A 17,675-nucleotide genomic window follows, 5' to 3' on the forward strand; every position below is an offset into this window, starting at 1 on the left:
AAAAAAAGTAAGCCAAAAAATATGTGCTTTTTAGACCTACTGTTTTTTTCCGACCCTGGTTTTGTATTTTTTAACTAAACACACAAAAAGAGTGTCATAACAAAAATCACGTATATTTTATTCCGGTAAAATATTAAAAACAAACGTTAGCAATAGGAACTATTTGAAAGAAATCAATCCAGTAAGAATAACATTATACGTCAGAGTGACGTCACCCTTTAACGTCAGCAGCACCGCTGTTTCGACAGGTACGCTCGGCTGCAAAAAAGAAGAATCTTTGTTTAATTTGCATTACCAAAACCTCCTCATTTGGTCAAACATAGCTGGTCTATGCAATGCATTTTCGGGCGAAAACCAGTAATAAATAACAAAAATAATAAAACTGGATCCAGCAAGTAATACAAAAAGCCCCAAATTCAAGCACATCCAAATTTGTGAAGACCTTTGAGGCGTATTAAACGACACAGAGTCACACTGTTCGTTAATATTTTCAATTTGTTGACAACAGATATCCTCTTAAGCTATTGTTTAATCAAAGCTTGTATAGCTATAAGAATTTCATATTGTCCGAAATTAATGCTTGACCAAGTCATATACTTCTATGTGTCTTGCAGCAAATATTACATCACAGTCGTTGATTTGACATTCATTTACTTACATCGTGGTTTTCTGGTGGATTCCAGGTGAATGTCAGTTCCTTGGTAGAATCCACATCCACTGACGCCTTCAGTGGTTCGGCAACAAAACCTTTGCCTTGAGCTGGCTGGACGTTGTCAACAATCCACTCACCATTCTACAAACAAACTTCCTTTTGTCACCAAGTTTCGGCTGGTTATGCATGACTATTAGGAAAAACAATTCTGTTTGCTTAAATAAGTTTTCTAGGCACATAATGTTGTATACTGTACGTCTTCGGAAAATGTCTTTTATATGATACTGTATACATTTTATACAAGGTACCTGCAGGTGTTACGACCCACGTAGAAAGCATTAGCTACACATAAAAAACTAAAAATATTTTTTTAAGGTCGCAAACGTTACCAAACTTTAAATCGGATGAGACCAGAATCCTTTTTCCAACATAAAAATGTAAGCAGTCGCCTAATACCTGGAGGTACTCTGTTTCAAACATTATTCAATAAGATTACATAAGTCCATATACCCCTATCAGTACATTACTTGTGGTTTGTGAGTCTTTGTGTTACGAAAATTCCAGGGCAATAAACTACAGACACTTACCTTTCGACCGGCAAATGCATTGCTCTTCAGACATCCTACGTTAAGAGTTCTTGTCGACTGCGTGAAACCTTCATCAGACACGTGACTTGTGAAGGAAAGGAGGATGTTTTGGGCGGGAGCCAATGCATCTGTTAAATCGTTTGAGTTTAGATTACAAAAATATACTAAACTTAAGTTAAACAGTTTTTTTTAGAAGTTAACATACATGCAAATTGCACAAGTCATGATAAGCAATACAGTAGTACGAAATTATCCCAGTCGAACATATTTTGGTTCAAAAAGTTCGATTATTGTTCGGTAACTTTGCTACATTTTCCAAACAATCTTCTAACGTTGCATTTAACTTCTCGCGAACGAGCTTTCTCGTATAAAATTAATGTTATTTCGTTTCATTCCCTGTACTGCTAATATAGCAGCAAGCATTACTGACCTGCTGACTCTTGCACAACTTTTCCATTCGAAGCTAGCGACTCGACAGCGACATCCAGCGGATCGTTTCCCGTCACAAACATCATATGTTCGTGACCCTGACCGGTGACGTGAATGGCGTGGGCTTCCTCCTAAAAAAATCAAAACAAAACAATTAAATCCGCCCAATGCCTTCATAGACTGTGACTTTACGAAACATTATAGTTTATCGCACACAAAAATCATATTAGTTTTACACAAAGATCATAATATAACATACAGTATTGAAGAGAATGACTCTAGCTCCGTCCGAGAAATGTCGACTCTCGTGGTCCGGATTAAACGTGACTTCAATCTCGTGTGTTTCACCTGTCTTGATTTCTCCCTCGCAAGGTACACAGTCGAAAACGCACGAACCGTTGTTATTCTGCGGACCTGCGACCACATCAAACAGCATGGATAATTTGGCCGAAAACAAAACTGCCCGAAAACTTGTATGTATTGAATTAATCTCAATGCAGACGTCTCTACAATCTTTGTTGTCATCATTAGTGCAGAATTACTTCAACCAAGCATGCTATGTTATTGATGAGTCTGGCCGACTAACAGTATTGTTTTACAGGGAACAAGATTTTTTGACTTACCTACGAGTGCCTTGGCTGGTTTTCCGTCCCTTCTGACAAACTCGGGCAGCTGTTGTTGGTTGTCATGCTTAAGTAAACTTGCACTGTCCATTCTGATGCTGTATTTCACAGCAAGTGACGACTTGTTCTCCAGCTGAAGGTGGTAAAACACGGTGTTATAAGCACATAGGACATGAATATGTTTGGAAATAAAAAATTGGTTTCAACGAAAATGTCAAACTCCAGTACAGGGTTAATAACGGAAAAAACGGAACAAAGGCTTCAATTCCTTTATACATTGAATAGTGCACGTTGGCAACACCTTCGTTTAGGACAGGGGTTCCCACCTGTGGTACGCGTACCACTAGTGGTACGCGAAGGTTTTTTAGGTGGTACGCGAGTAGCTTTCGTTTTTTTTTCACAAAAATTTGGATTCACAACTTTATATTTTGTTAATCTGGTTTTGTTTACAAAAAAAATCCCCAAGCCTCTTCTTATTGGTACGTAACTATTTATGTTGTTTCGTATCATTACGATCTACAAACTACAGGCCATGTCAATTGTCAACAAGAAGCACAGTTGCTTTGAAAAGCCGTACAACGCTGTGGGACAGTGGGCGTTGATGACGGCAAATGATTGCTCGGCCAATTGGTGGACAGTAAACAAAAATATCATTAAATTTAGTTGTCGTGCTTTCGTGTTATTTTAGTAGGCCAATATTATTATTCTTAATAAAATAAGTTGTTCTGCAAGAAGTGGTACGCGTGGCAGTACAAAGCGTCCAAGTGGTACGAGATCGAAAAAAGGTTGGGAACCCCTGGTTTAGGAGTTTAATCAGTAAAATCTTTCAAAAAGGTGAAAATTGAGGCACGTCTACTGTAATTAGACTGATTTTTTTGTACAGCTTCGACGAAATGTTTTTCGTACAACAAGCGGTTTTGACTTTACACAGATCCTACACAAATTCTTTAGCCTGACATGATGCAAATTATGCGTAAATTCTTGCACTCGTACAAAGTTAGATAACGTAGGATCAGACTTGCGATATAATGGCAGGTTGGTGTCTCACCGTAAACGTGGCTTCTGACGTCTCACCCTGAAGAACGTGACCGAGATCAAGGGCGCCACCTTCCGGCGATAGGTGAACGACGGGGGTTACCCCTCTTCCGGTCAGGCACACGTCAAGTTCGGATGACGGGCTGACGATTTTCAAAACTTCGTAAAACTGAGAAAACGGGTTTGTACAAATTGAGCATTATTAAACAACTTCGTATGGCTGTATGACCGGGAGACGACATGTTTTTGTTTAGGGTCGGTCGTCACTTGTTGAGGCGGGGAGGGGCCTCGACAATGTTAAGCTGATAAGCAATCACATTACTTTTGCTTTTACATTTTGATTGCACTCTCTGTGACGCGTTTTTCATCGTAAACTTAGTTTGATATGGTCTTAAGATTTTTTTTGCATATTCATTGTTTTAGAAAGGTTACTCTGTACCAATACAAAAGACTCTTTTTATGTTACTCACGTAGCTGCTTTAAAAACATTTTAGACAAATGATTTTAAAGATCACTGGTTCTAAACATTTTAAAGTCATGTTTTTGTGACCTGTGCAAGGCAAAATATGCATTTAATTTCGTATGAAGCCAAATCTATGGCTACAGAATAAATGAAACTAGGAAACAAGTACTGACCACTTTGCCAGCAGTTGGAGTAAACGAGACGAGTAATGTGTGGGTTTCATCTGGTTTCAGTATCCTCAGTGCGTTGAGGACTTGAAACGGTCCGTTAGTGTCCAATACCGATAACGTCAACTAAATATTTTCCCATTTGATAATACAAAGGTGTTTGTTTAAATTCAAAAGCTGTTATATCAACTAAGAAACTTATAAACAGTCACTAGTGTATTTTTCTCATTTACTACTAAAGCGATTTTGGTAAATAGCTCTCATTTCTCAAGCTTGTTCTTGTAATAAACGTAAGCATGCAAATATCCAGATTTTTTTATATATTGGGCTACAATTAAGAATTCTGTCTTCAATAAAACGGAATTCGGATTGCAAATAACCCGTTGTCTGTATGTGGAATACCAAAACGACTGGTATACACAAAGCCTCTCTAACACTTCATTCTATTCAACTTTTAAAATACTTTGTTTGAAGTTTATTATAGTTTGTGTTAATTTCGAATACAGCTTTATGTAATAGAACACCCACATAACAAATGCCCTGTTTTTTCTTCCAAGAATAGGGTCACTGACCTCCACAGAGTGGTCCGATATGTTCTGTATGCTGATTGGCTTGATGGTGTTTTGACCGATAGAAACCTGCCCGAAATCGGTGAGACTGTGACCGTGGTTGGAAATGATCACCACAGGTGGTTTTATCGCGGGACAATGAACTTCGAGGAACAATGTGTTCGCGTCGCTGAAAATGGATACATTAATGATTTTAATGATATGACTCCAGGCCTATTGAAGCCGTTATATTGAATAAGCCTGTCACCAAGCATTCCCACGTATAACAAGGTTTAGGCTAGAAAAATCTAGCCTGTGGTGCAACTCAAACCCACGACACGGGCCTACCCGCGACTTGCTCCCTATTAACTGAGCAATGGTTTGTGAACGACAAACAAAGAAATAATGTGGAAAAGTCCTTTAACTGTTGAAAAAAATTGAAAGGGACAAGTGAAAACAAGCTATGAAAAAACTAAACCAAAAGCCCTACATTAATGGTATTAGTAGTATTAGAGCTGTAAACGCCTAAAATTGACGCCCGAACCGGAAAACGCAAGTCAGACACGCTGATCGAGACGCCCTAATTCGGCCCGAACTTTGCAGCTTTAAATAGCATAAATTGCGACACGAATGTGGTCGAAATATTGGCCCGACATGCGGTTAACGACAGAATGTTGTTTACTTGATCTATCAATGCAAAATGGTAGGTCGCTTCTTGTGAACTTGTGAAATATTCAAAACATAATAGTACACATGACCTAGTAAAGGCGCCATACCACATCATGCTGGTCTCATGAAGGATTTGTATGGCAAGGCGGAGGCTAAAAAATCTAGCCTGTGGTAGAATTCGAACCCACGACACAAGCCATTTAAAATTGCGTTATAAATGGCTTATTTCAAACCTATTTTGAGTGATAATATTTTTACAATCAAGAAACGACACACTAGACCCAAATTTGGAGTTTTTGTCGTAAAACCTACTTGAATTGTAGTGATGAAGGGTCCACATTGTCAGAACAACTGCCTGTTGCAACATAACAAGGAATCGTAAATGACCTGAAGTGACCGGGGTAACTTCGGGTCAATGAAGCCCTAGCTGCTTTGTACGCTGTAGAGCTGGAATGGAAACAAAATAAGTGAGGCCGAATTTATGTAATTTTTTTTCAAGAAACTTACTTTTCATCGATCATTTCTGGTGTGGGAAGAGGCTGGTCTAACTTTTCCGAAGATTTTGCTGAACTTTTAGCTGATTTTGAAGTCGAGTCGCCAGTTTTTGGTTTGGCTGGTGTTTTTGGAGTTTTCTTGCCTTTAGCCTGAAACTGCAATCGTTAGAAGCGTTTGCTTAGTGCAGAAAACAGGTATCCTAAATATGAATCCAGAAATATCAGGAAAAAAAATACACTTGGTATATACAAGGCAGGGCAAATCACACACAAAAAATAATTCAAAAATCATTCCACTCAGCTAAACCGGATTCAAAAACCTTTCTAAAAATACGCTATGTTTATGTATACGCTAAAAATACGCTATAAACAACGAAAGTCCAAATTGAATTGTCGTACCGCTTTTTCTTCCTCCTGTTGCCTAGCAACCATTTCTTGCTGCTCCTTGCGCAATCTTTCCTGCTCCTCTCTCACTTTTTCCTCCCGCTGCTCCTGCATCACGTGGACAGCCTCCTTCCTGACGTCACTGTCGCTCAGCTTGGGCGCGAACTCCAAAGTCACGTGACACTTCTGTGACGCCACAAAGGAAATTAACAATGGAGGCAAACGATTTAATTTGCAACAGTTTTTGAGTAATTTTTAAAATAATTAATTTCAAGAAAGCTGAAGTAATTTAAAAACACTCAACAAGGATATCTTTGCAGTTTTTTGATAAATATATGTTTAGAACAATTCATTTTAAATCATAGGTATTAGTCACAAAACTTGGATGATTTTGCCAGTGAATTTATGTTACACCACAAAATACCATTTAATGTTTTAAGTAGCAAAGGAATAGATTTAAAACTCTGGGTTTTCTCAATATGAGACCTACTTCTCCAGGATTTACAGTTCCAACACACGGGGTAACTGATATCGGGGAATCGCCAGGAAGAACAAATTCAAATGAGGTTGGACCGACTGGAACAATGTCTCCTTTCCCTGCAGTTACATTAAAAAAGATTTTGAAAGTCTTTATTAAAACATTTAATTTTTATTAGACGTAACCACGTAACTAAGATCAATAGTTGTGTTTACTATACACAGATGTGTTGATAGATCTAACAAGGATATAACGACCCCAAATGACATGAAACCTTTCTATTAATTGTTTTATGCGACCTGTGTATTTAAACGGGTGTTGCTGATATGGTCTCATATTTCTGATGATGAGATAAACATTTGTCAAAACGTCTGAACAATAAAGCATGTCGCTTTTTTACGTGTATTTGGGCTGTTGTATATTCCTTATTTGATTTTTCGTGTATTCATGCGAAATAAAGCAGAAGGGAGATTATTTTATGAAGCGCTTGGAACTCACCTATTCTCGGCACGGGATGAGTGAACTCGTTTGCACTTGTATGTGCGTTGATGACGTGGATAAGAGCGGTTGAAACGTCATCGAGGGCCGTGGCCGCAAAATGAACAACCTTAAAATGCAGAAAAGCGTCAAACAGTTTTAATTAGTTCTTTTGTAAACATATCATTGTTTGGTTGTAGTTTAGACATGCTGAGCACACAAAAGTCCACAAGAGAGGACGGTTAGGTATTCTAGTCTAGTTCGTTTTGAATCCACAATTTTTCAAAAAATGTCGTACAGTTTTTCGCCTTCCACAAGAATTTTGCTTAAACTCCTTTATCTAAAATGTGAATGTTGAACATTAACAACCTGAATGTTGTCTGTTATAAACAAAGGTACCGTTTTTTCAAACATATGACAAGATTTTTTTGAAATCCTTTATTGAATAAAATGCAGTTTTATGCAATAAATCTTATTTTACAATTAAATCCCTGAACTTTTAAATTATATTTCATGTTTCCAAAGCCAGAAAACATTTCAAAAAAACGTAACACTAACTTGGTGGCTGAGGTCAAGAGGTGGATGGACTCCTACAGCTTTGCAGTGTAAAGGAAAATCACGATTGATGCCTGAGCGACAAGTGAGTGTGAAGTCATAATGCCGGGCTCTCTTCGCTTCAACAATCAGATCGATCTCTATCGTCTCTAGCGGCAGAATCGTGCCAAAACCATCGTTTGGTTGAACGTCCACAAACTGAGAAAACGTATGATATTAATGAAAGTTTTGAGCATCTTTTTACAATGGGGAAATGTGGGACAATAAAAATTTGGAAAAAAAAGCAGTGGGTTGTATTTTTTTCGTTGCTTAAAAATTTGCAAAGCAGAATACCATTCTTTAAAATAACAAAATACCATCCTTTACAAACAATGAAAAAAACCATTCTTTACAAGCAAAGGAAAATACTGTTTTTAATCATATTCAACGTAACATTTCGTTGAAAATTTTAGAAATAAACAAACATTTCAATCATCATTGCAAAGTTTAAAGTAAGCTAAATCTTTGGAAACGCGTTTCTAAACACTCTACTTTTCAAGTCCACCAACTTTTTAAAATTAAAAGAACAACAACTTTCCTAAACATTCTAAAACGCAAATATTTTTCAATTATTTAGGTCAAATCTTACAGTAGATAGGAACACTTAGTTATTTCAAACCTCTGGGATATTCACAAATCCAAAGAGTTGGGGCAAAATTGAATGGTTGGTCAGTTTTACAGTGGACACCACCGATTCGTAAATCCCACAATGTCCGAAGTCAATGTCGGTCCGGTCAAATTCAAGGTCAGATGACGTCACTACTGCGTTCACAACAAATTCAACGGGTCTGGTTTGGTCAGCCACTCTAATAACCAGTGGAGCTTCTAATATTCCTGTTTCTGGGTCAAAGAGCCCACTTGCATCCTCGGCCAAGTTTTGTCTGAATAAAAGTAGAATTAAAAAAAAAACATCGTCAAATAGTTGTCAGAAACGTAGCATTTTATAATTTTTTTGGCGACTTAGTTCAATGTACTAAATATCAGGTATTTTTCATTTGGTAAAAATGACAAAAACAAACAATATCCCGGTACGATTTGAGATGCTAAGCTAGGCTAAACAAACAGAGGTTTGATCTATTTCACTATAATAAGCCTTTTATAACAATTTCGTCAGGAAAACACCTAAATTTTGAACTAAACCTTTTACGCAATCGACAATTTTTGTTGATAAGACTTGAAATAACGGGAAAGTAGTGAAAACATATTAAAACCTGGGTAGAAACTTGAGTTGGGCTGTAAAGGTCGACTTTGCTTGGATGTAACCGGTCTTTGGCAGCAGTTCTAGATGTGAACGAAGCTCCCTGGGTACCTCGAAGTTAAGACGAAGCGCAGTACTTGCTCTGTGGCATAAACACTTGTAGTTATCAACAGGGCTCTAAGTTTTTTTAAACGGACAGAAAATGAACTCACCTGTTGTGTACGATGATTTGGTCTTGGTACAACCGGTCGTACATGCAAATTTTAAGATCGATGTTCTGCATAAAACGTTGCGGTATAACTTTGAATTGTAATTAACATTAAATTAGTGTTGCACAATACCTGTCTTTCAAGCCACACTGGCACATGAATTGCTACAGCTGATGCCTTGATTTCCAACTGAAAATTATTAGACGTTTTAGAAAAGAGAAAACTTAATTTGTTGATATTTTGACCTTCTTATTATAAATAAAGGGGTTGGTTTTCGAAGATTAATCATCGTAACAGTCATGTAACATAGTAAAAAAAAACTGTTTAAGTTAATAAACTTTTGTTTTTGATGTTACTAGGGTCATGGGAGTTTCTTCACAGACAACTTACAGGTGCAGATTCCGGGTCGGTGAAAGAAATTCTGAACGTGGCTTGTATATCTCCTGGTATGCAAGGAGCAAAAACGATGTCAAGCCGTACAGATGAAAAAGACTCGATTTCTCCACTCATAACCTGTTTGTAAAGATTGAAAAATATCAGATAATGAGATAGATCAAATTTGTTTCTGTCCAATTATTATTGTTTTGAGTCAGTTAAGCAATGCGAATTTGTGGGTTTATTTGAAATGTACCTCCCCAACTTTCAATTCCTCAGCCATAGTTTGATATTCGGTAGCTGGAGTGGCAAAAGTTATTTCGTCTCCCTCGCCACGAGCATAATCTGAACAAGATATAAAAAAGCCTTAACACAAACTTTCTGTAATACTAGTACGGTTTTCCTGATAAAACTTCTGTATTGGGTATAGTAGAACCTTAATATTTAGATCATTTTGAATCCAGAAATTTAAACTATAGCCTATTTAAGCTTAAAATTATTAATATGCAAAACTGAAACAGTTATTTGGCGACATGTTTAATTACAAATTTTCAACCACCAAAAATAAATAAAAATGGGTAGTCCACTGTAAACAAAAATTGAAGTGACTTTTGCAAACTTAAATTAGTTAAGTTCTGTCAAATCAAAAAACGATTTTTAATTTGCTGTATTCTTCATTTGTTAATACGGATCAAAAGCCTGTTTTAATTTTGTTTTTAAAATCTGCAAAAAAATCTTTTTTTTCTTTCTGAAAAACGTTGTTAGATCTTTTGTATTTACGTTGCTGTACGAATTCAGTTCTTTCTTCATAATCTTGTTCTGATGCGTCAGGATATTCTGAGATCTTGAACGAGCGATCAGCTGTTTGTGGCATACCTGAAAGAGCATCGATAATGTCCAGTTTAAATTTATTTTCTTCATTAAAAATTTACGCAAAATTCGTGCGTTGCTGATTTCAAATATATTAACAGAAAAACGATCCGCCATTTTATCGCTTTCCTATACCTTCACTGATTATGGGACGTTTCGATCTTGCGCCAGTTTCAGGATTGGGGGTTCCCTTCATTGCGTCAGAGTCGTCAGTGATACCTGGTGTTTCCGCGGTTGTCTGAAATTGAGAACGGATGACAATTAGAGAGCCTTGCATACGGAGACATAATTTTATTTTTTAGTAACACGGATAGTTTAGTTATGTTTATGACAAACAATGTTGTAAAACTTTTAGAAAAAAATTGTGACAACACAAAAAAATACACGAATCCAAAATGTATTCAAGGAATCGAAGAAAAAAAAACGACATACATTGCGGACCATTATGAAAACGAATTTAGAAATATATAAAAAAATACTTTAATCCAATTGAACCGTTGCATAAAACCCTTTGATTTATTCCACAAAGCTATTTGATTTATTGCATGAAACCCTTTGGTTTTATAGACTTAGCAAAACCAAGCTTGAAAACCATTGCTTTAAGGGAGAGCGACCTACTTAAACCTTTGGCCAATGTCATACCATACATAACACCTAAATTTCGCTTACCAGTCTGCCGAGAGAAGTTTCCAGTGTGTACGTGGTTGCAGGCTTGTCTGGAACTTTCTGGAAGTCGAACCTGGTGCCGAGCGCTCCCTTGTTCACTAGCGTCACCGAGCGGCGAATTGTTTCACCCACAACTTGTGAGCCGAAGTCAATTGACGTCACGTCCACTGATAACTGAATTAAAGAGAAATAAATAACTTGGAGTCGGTGTCTTAAACATACACAAGGTATGCATATAGGACACAACGTTGCATCCATAACTTACGTCGCATTTCTTGGTTGTGCATTTCAGTGAAATTGTAAAGGGGCCAGTTTGGGCCATGAAACGAACTTCGCCGATCAAATCCTCGTTGATCTGAAATAGTTAAATAGAAAAACATGACGTCTTCGTTGAATTCTTTGGAACTGTGTTGCCCAGCATCTTATGTTAAAGCTCAACGATCAGTCAAATCGGCACATCATTTAACTCAATGACAGACAATTTAAACTAAAATATTCTTGTCAAACGAAAAATATGTTTGAAAAAGCTCTCCAGTTCAGTAAACGAGTAAAGGAAGTGTTTAATGATTCTAAAATTATAAACCTTGATTTGTCAATTGCTAATTATATAACGATGTCCAAGCATATTTGGGTTATCACCTAGAAATGCTTCTAATGCTTTGCAAAGAACCTAGCAAATAGAGTAAAAAATACAGACAATTTCATTTTGTTGCACACTGGTTAATCGCATAATCGGTTAACTGCACAGATGTCATAAATTGTAGTTTACCGTCCCTCAAGAAATCAACCACTTAATCGCATTATCCGAAAAACTGGCAAATTGATTATGCAATTAACCAGATTTGTCTGTATTTGTTATTGAGTACTGTTTGCAGGAAACAGCCCTGCTAAAAATAGGAAACAGAAATATATCATACCATCGGTTTAAAGGTGACTGTCATATCACACGACATCCCAGCAGACATTTGTCCTGGAGGATTGAAGCTTAAAAATACAAATACTATAAATTAGTTTGGCACACTTAACTTATGTAAAAGTCTGTTAGGTTGCTCACTCAATTTTGATGAAATCCTTCAGATGTTCCGACAATCCTGTCAGTTTGAGAAAGTTAATGCTGTATGACACATTTGTGATGACGATTTTCTTTTTGTAAGTTCTGCCCACATCTAAGTCCTAAATAACATGTGTTTGTTATTTAAGTTAAGGCAGATAAACTTGGTCAGAAGGTCCTATAAAAGTTCTGTAAAACTTACTTGAATACCTACAAAACAAAAAATACTAAATACATTCATAAAAAAACTAACAGATCTTGGTTTATTGTCCTAAAGTAAACATTGGTTTACAAATCTTCAAAGAATGAATTGACAACATGATAAAGCTAACACAGTGGTTCCCAACCTTTTTCCACGAATTCCTCCCTTTTGAAACACAAAAATATACTATGCAGTAGAGCTAAACCATAAAAAGATCATTTAAAATTGGGTCTTTTATCAACTTTTATGTCATACAGTATTAAACCACACATGCAAAAATTAAAGTAATTTCCTCCCTTAAAATTTCTGCCTTGAGAGGAATTCCTCCCAGGTTGGGAACCACTGAGCTAAGATGTCAATTTATTGTTTTTAAACTTTAACTGATTAAGTTTTATCGCATGTTAATTTGAGAGCCACGGTTAGTACCTTGAAATGGATAACATCTGGTTTGCTGTAGAAAGGTTGACCTTTGAACTCTCGACCAGCTGCAACTTGCTTCACAATAATCCCGTCTCTATGTTTGTTTAGTGTCTTGTTCAATATCTCTTGTTCCATTTTTGTTCCACCAACTGGTTTCACAGTTACATCTTCCTTTGGAACCTGAGATATTTTTAGCAGTTTTTGATTATTGTGTATTTGAAAAAAATATTTAGTTGCAAAGTAGGATAACTTTTATTGAATTTAAGAAATTGCCCTGTTTGTCTTTTTTGTAGCTACAGTAATATTTGTTTGGTGTGAAAAATGGAAAGTATAACACATTAATTTCAAAACTTTCATTATACAGTGGTACATTTTCCTACAACAGTTACTACTATATCTCTGATAAAAAACTCAGATGTCAGATGTTAGGTACTAAAACCGTTTTCAAAGACTACCAGGCTCTTTATTTTGGTGCAGTGGGCAAACTTTCAGCCTACAGTGAACTAATGACGTGTAATACAGACAACAAAGGTGTAAAAATGTTGTGAGCTGCTGTCAGTGCATCGATGGTAAAACATAGTGGCAATTATTGGTACTGTATAAGATAACATTACCAACTGACCTTGTACACTTTGTGCTTTTGCTCCCACAAGCCCTGGAACTCGGGCTGTGCAAGAGTCTCTTCTTGTTCAACCGGCGCTTGAGGTGTGACGCGCTGATCTGATGATGACCTAGGATGAGGCGCCACCACGTCACTGGACGAGGCTTCCGACAAAACTTCTCTTTGAATATCCTGACCATGATACAAAAAAAGATCCTTGACTCCGAATTATCATTTAAATAAGCCATCTTGTGTTTATGAGCGAATTATGAAGAAAACTGAATGAACGGCTTGCTTTCCAAGTTGTGTGCTGGAGTGATTAAAAACGTGAAACCAAGATTTGTCAAGATGGCCAAATCGTTGCCAAACTGCCTTGATACTTGATCAGAAAAACACAAGTTGCCAGGACAGGATTTGAATCGACAACTTTGCGAACTGTGGGTGGTTGCACTAACCACCCATTGCCACGACCCAGTGGCATCAGATGGGTTAAATTCAATTAATAAAACAAGAAAATAATAAAATTTTGAGCATAACACAGTCTGGCGATGCTTGTCCAAAGAAACAAATATTAAGCACCAAAAATTGGGTTCACTTTGAAATGAGCACGCAGCTAATAGTGTCTTACTTCTCTAGGTGTTTGTTTCATGTACTTGACTTGCTGAAGAAAAACGGGTTCATCTTTTTCGGTCAACTCAATTTTGCTGTGAATGGAGGGTTTTGGTGGTGGTCCGAGCTGCTTTGCCTTTTCCCTGTGCTTGTCAGTCCACAGTTGAGGCTGGACGAATGTTAAAATTATAAAATTGTAACATTTTTGGGACTTGATATTTTGTTTTTTTTGGACAAAATTAAAACATGAATAAACGTTTCAAACCTGTTGCTTTTTGCGCTTGCTAATGCTAGTTTCTTCATTTAAAATAGAAGAAACTATTCGGGCTTTGTTGACTTTTTGCCTTGCTTCAAAATCCCTAAAAATTAACAAACAATAGTAAAACAGAGGTTAGTAATGGAGGTAGTCTTATTGATTTTAGATTCTTACTGCTTTTCCTTTTCAAACTGATTCAACTTCTTTCGTCGCAACAAAACCTGTTCTGGATTTCCACCCTCATTCAACACTTGATGGCGCTCCAGTTTTTCAGCTGCTTTGTCTTTTTTGTCGAAGGCTGCATCACGAGCCTGGCAAAAAATAAGACACCTTACATTGAAAAAAAATCCAAAAAACAAATTCTTCAGCAGTGACAAAATATAGCAGTCATTTACACACAAATAGTCCGATAATTCTGTTTGAAAAATTTATTCTAAACTTGACAAAATAATGTCAGATACCTGTAGTGCCCTGAGATTTTCACGATTTGAAGCAATGCTACTTTTGAGCCCAACAATTGTGTCCATTTTTCTTTTCATATAAACCTGCTGGGATTTGTCCAACCTGGTCTCTTGTTGGCGGACTTTCGACAGACTTTGCTACAAAAAGGTTTAAGTCAAACATAAGCTCAAATTAAGACAAACATTTTGAGGGCAACCCTGTTTTACAATTTACTGTCACAGCTAAGTTTGTTGTTTTCAATTTTTCTTTTGTGGGTAATAATGTGTGAACATGTTTTATATTATTATGTCTCACTGGAAAGATTTAACTTTAGTGATTATTTTTTTTAGGGGTTAGGTGACTTGAAGGTATTTTAACACGAAGATAAAAAGTTGACATTCAGTTGAAAAGTTACCTTAAGAAAGACCTTTGCCTTCTCGTGATTTTCGATTGCTGATTCAATTATGTGTTGTTGTTTTTGCTGTTTTTCCTCAATCGTTTTCTGAAGGTCACTGCGTGGAACATTAGGCAAATGTTATTAATAAAACAACCGAATAAGAACAATTTAAAACTTACTTTACTGCTTTGTTGTGCCGAAGAGCTGCTGTCCTCGCAATATGATGTTCTTTGTTCATCCGATATCTAGCCATTTTATCTTTATGCTGAGCCACCTTATCCTCCTTTTCAATAACTTTCTCAGCAAGATGGGCATAATGCCTTTGCTCAATTTCAACTCTTGAATGAGACAACCTGAACATAAAAATGAATTGGTGTTATACTTCTAGTTCCTAAATGGAGATTTCTTTTGTTAAAAAACTGATAGCAACACAATAGAAAAGAATATTTTCTTTGCTACAAAAACTGTGTAAGTTTGGGGCTTTGTAAAAGGAAGATACTTCCTAAATGTGCCGAAGCTTTTCCATTATTATATGAACACCAATATTAAAACACCATTGTTTTTGTTTAGAATCTGACTATTTTAATTAGGTGGTTGATTGTTGTGGCTTAAATATTACTCTGCTTCTTGTAAATGAGCTTGAATGTCAACTTCCAGTTTCCGATCAGCCTCAATCTCAGTTTGGAGTTTATCTCTTTTTGACACAAGTCGATGGTACGACGCCATGTTGTCCTTGGCCTACAATATAAAGTAAAGTCTTATCTTAACTTGAAATTTGTTTGAAACCTGAATAAGATATTTATGCTATGTCACAAGCTTAAGCTAAAGTTCAAGAAAAGCAAACTATATTAAGGTAAAGTAATTCAAAGTGATTGGTATCTTATTTTTGTCAATCCAACAAATGACAACATAAACATCACAAGGCATATATGTAATCACAGTATTCTCTTATCTTTGAGCAACTGCTAAAAATATAACTATTGTAAGACCTTGGTAAGAGTAATATTCTTTTCCACACTTTCCACCTCTTCTTCTAATGCACGGAGTCTTACGCGACAAGCATCCAATTCTTCCCTGGCAAAGCACATTTTATATTAGTTCATTATTTTTATTTTAAGCAAGAGGCATTAAGATCCTAAGTTCAAGCTTTCATAATCACGGATTTTTTTATCAGACCCTTCATAAAAAAATAAGAATTTGGCGGTGATCAGTTCCATTCAATCAATTAGTTTTAAATCAATTCTTTTTAACTTTTGTAATAAAGTGTAACTGTAACCTATTAAAATTGGATTTTTGTAGGTTTTGGGACAAAAATGATCAAATCGGCTTTTAATGCTACTAAAAACAGAAAAATACTACCTTGCTTTCAAAACACCAAATTCTTTTTCATGCAATTTTTGTTGCAGTGAGTCTAAATGCCGTTTTAACATTATCAATTGTGCTACTTCTTTTTGAAGAGCTGGGTCTGTCTCCAAATACATTCCTAAAACAAAAGGTCAGCCCATAAGAAATAAGTTTTAAATCAAAGAAACTGTTTGCATTACAAACCAATTTGATTATCATCCTGATCTCTGGAACCAATAGAGTCTGTTTCATTGCTAAATAAATCTTCAAAGTCATCGTATTGGTGATCTGAAATATTGGTTAATGGTGTATAGCAGGGATCAGCAACCACTGGCCACCATCCGTGATTTGAAGGCCACATCAGTTACACTCATTTATATACACTTGAGTCATGGGAAGGAATGATAAAAAAGGTGTGAAGCTAGTGTCGGATAAAAATGATCTTTTTTGTAGCCTTCATATCACCGATGATGTCATGAGCATTTGCCCAAATGTTTGAAATATAAAGCATGTCGCTTTTTACATCTATTAGGGCCGTTATTTTCACCATTAAACTTATGAACAAATATGTATACAGTGTTACAATTTAACCTGTTATACTACTTGTTTATAGTTTTTATCATGCCATTGTCTCAAAATTCAGCCTTACATGCACAAAACACTCTGTTTATTATTGATATCTGCCGGCATGAACCACTATTATTTAGAAAAAAACGTTGGCTGCGAGGTCATTAACACATGAAAATAACAAGTAAATTGGCACGCGTCGTCTAAAAGGTTGCCGACCCCTGGTGTATAGTAACAGTTATTTCATAAACATGGCAGTAGTTTTCCCTGAAAGGTTTTGTTAATGTCTGTTCCAACAGCAACAAGCAGATGTGAAGAACAATTTAAGTTTTACACTATTCGGAAAATTAAATAAACAAACCATAATCGCCTTCTTCGTCATCAGAATCACTTTCCCACTGTTGATTACTGGGCATTCCAATAGGTTCCAACATGTCATCCATGCTTTTTTGCTTTATAATCCTCGCTTTTACCTGATTTTCTAAATAAAATCTGACGAAGTTTATAAATTTAAACCTCTCTACAATAAGGGACTTGCCCGTTTCCATGGCAGCAAGGTTACAAGGTAATTTTTTATTAAGATATTTGTGTTGTCATTTTTGAGGACAAAATATTGAGATTTTGTGTGTGTTTGTGATTTTGTAAATTTTAATTATGATAAAAAAGTGTTTTTTTCAAAATACAACCAAATTGCACTCATCTATAAAAATCAAATTAAAAATTTGAGGGTAAAAACTAGTTTAAAAAAATACTTTTGTATTGTAATTTTTGAGAGTAAATGATCAACATTCTTCAATGTTAATTGTTTTGTAAATTTTAAGGATTGTAAAAATTGTTTTGGTTAAAAAACAACAAAATTGCATTTCTCA

The 17,675-nt window shown here is 36.1% G+C and overlaps 1 protein-coding gene across 2 annotated transcripts; it reads right to left on the reverse strand.

Annotated features, from left to right (window-relative positions):
- Window positions 1-92: 92 nt before the first annotated feature.
- On the reverse strand, window positions 93-17,346 carry LOC145236437 (cilia- and flagella-associated protein 74-like). Of its 2 annotated transcripts, none has more exons than XM_080099658.1 (40): window positions 17,168-17,346; window positions 16,444-16,527; window positions 16,255-16,378; window positions 15,885-15,969; window positions 15,515-15,633; window positions 15,075-15,248; window positions 14,914-15,010; window positions 14,519-14,656; window positions 14,232-14,368; window positions 14,067-14,160; window positions 13,821-13,970; window positions 13,214-13,384; window positions 12,598-12,771; window positions 11,973-12,091; window positions 11,836-11,902; window positions 11,184-11,273; window positions 10,922-11,092; window positions 10,388-10,490; window positions 10,163-10,258; window positions 9,639-9,727; window positions 9,398-9,520; window positions 9,140-9,196; window positions 9,011-9,075; window positions 8,812-8,940; window positions 8,220-8,481; window positions 7,565-7,759; window positions 7,028-7,136; window positions 6,542-6,648; window positions 6,067-6,237; window positions 5,681-5,817; window positions 5,486-5,620; window positions 4,529-4,694; window positions 3,963-4,082; window positions 3,340-3,495; window positions 2,292-2,424; window positions 1,928-2,082; window positions 1,670-1,799; window positions 1,240-1,367; window positions 659-793; window positions 93-258 (listed from the first exon to the last, which is right to left on the reverse strand). In XM_080099658.1, exons 1-40 carry the CDS (start codon window positions 17,247-17,249, stop codon window positions 160-162), a joined length of 5,076 nt encoding a protein of 1,691 aa, XP_079955784.1. In that variant the 5' UTR covers window positions 17,250-17,346; the 3' UTR covers window positions 93-159. The 2 variants fall into 2 exon arrangements, with proteins under 2 accessions (XP_079955784.1, XP_079955783.1); XM_080099657.1 differs by having other exon boundaries at window positions 5,681-5,823.
- Window positions 17,347-17,675: the final 329 nt, after the last annotated feature.

This window comes from Phallusia mammillata, chromosome 1 (assembly GCF_965637545.1).
Source record: "Phallusia mammillata chromosome 1, kaPhaMamm4.hap1.1, whole genome shotgun sequence".
Taxonomy (NCBI): Eukaryota; Metazoa; Chordata; class Ascidiacea; order Phlebobranchia; family Ascidiidae; genus Phallusia; species Phallusia mammillata.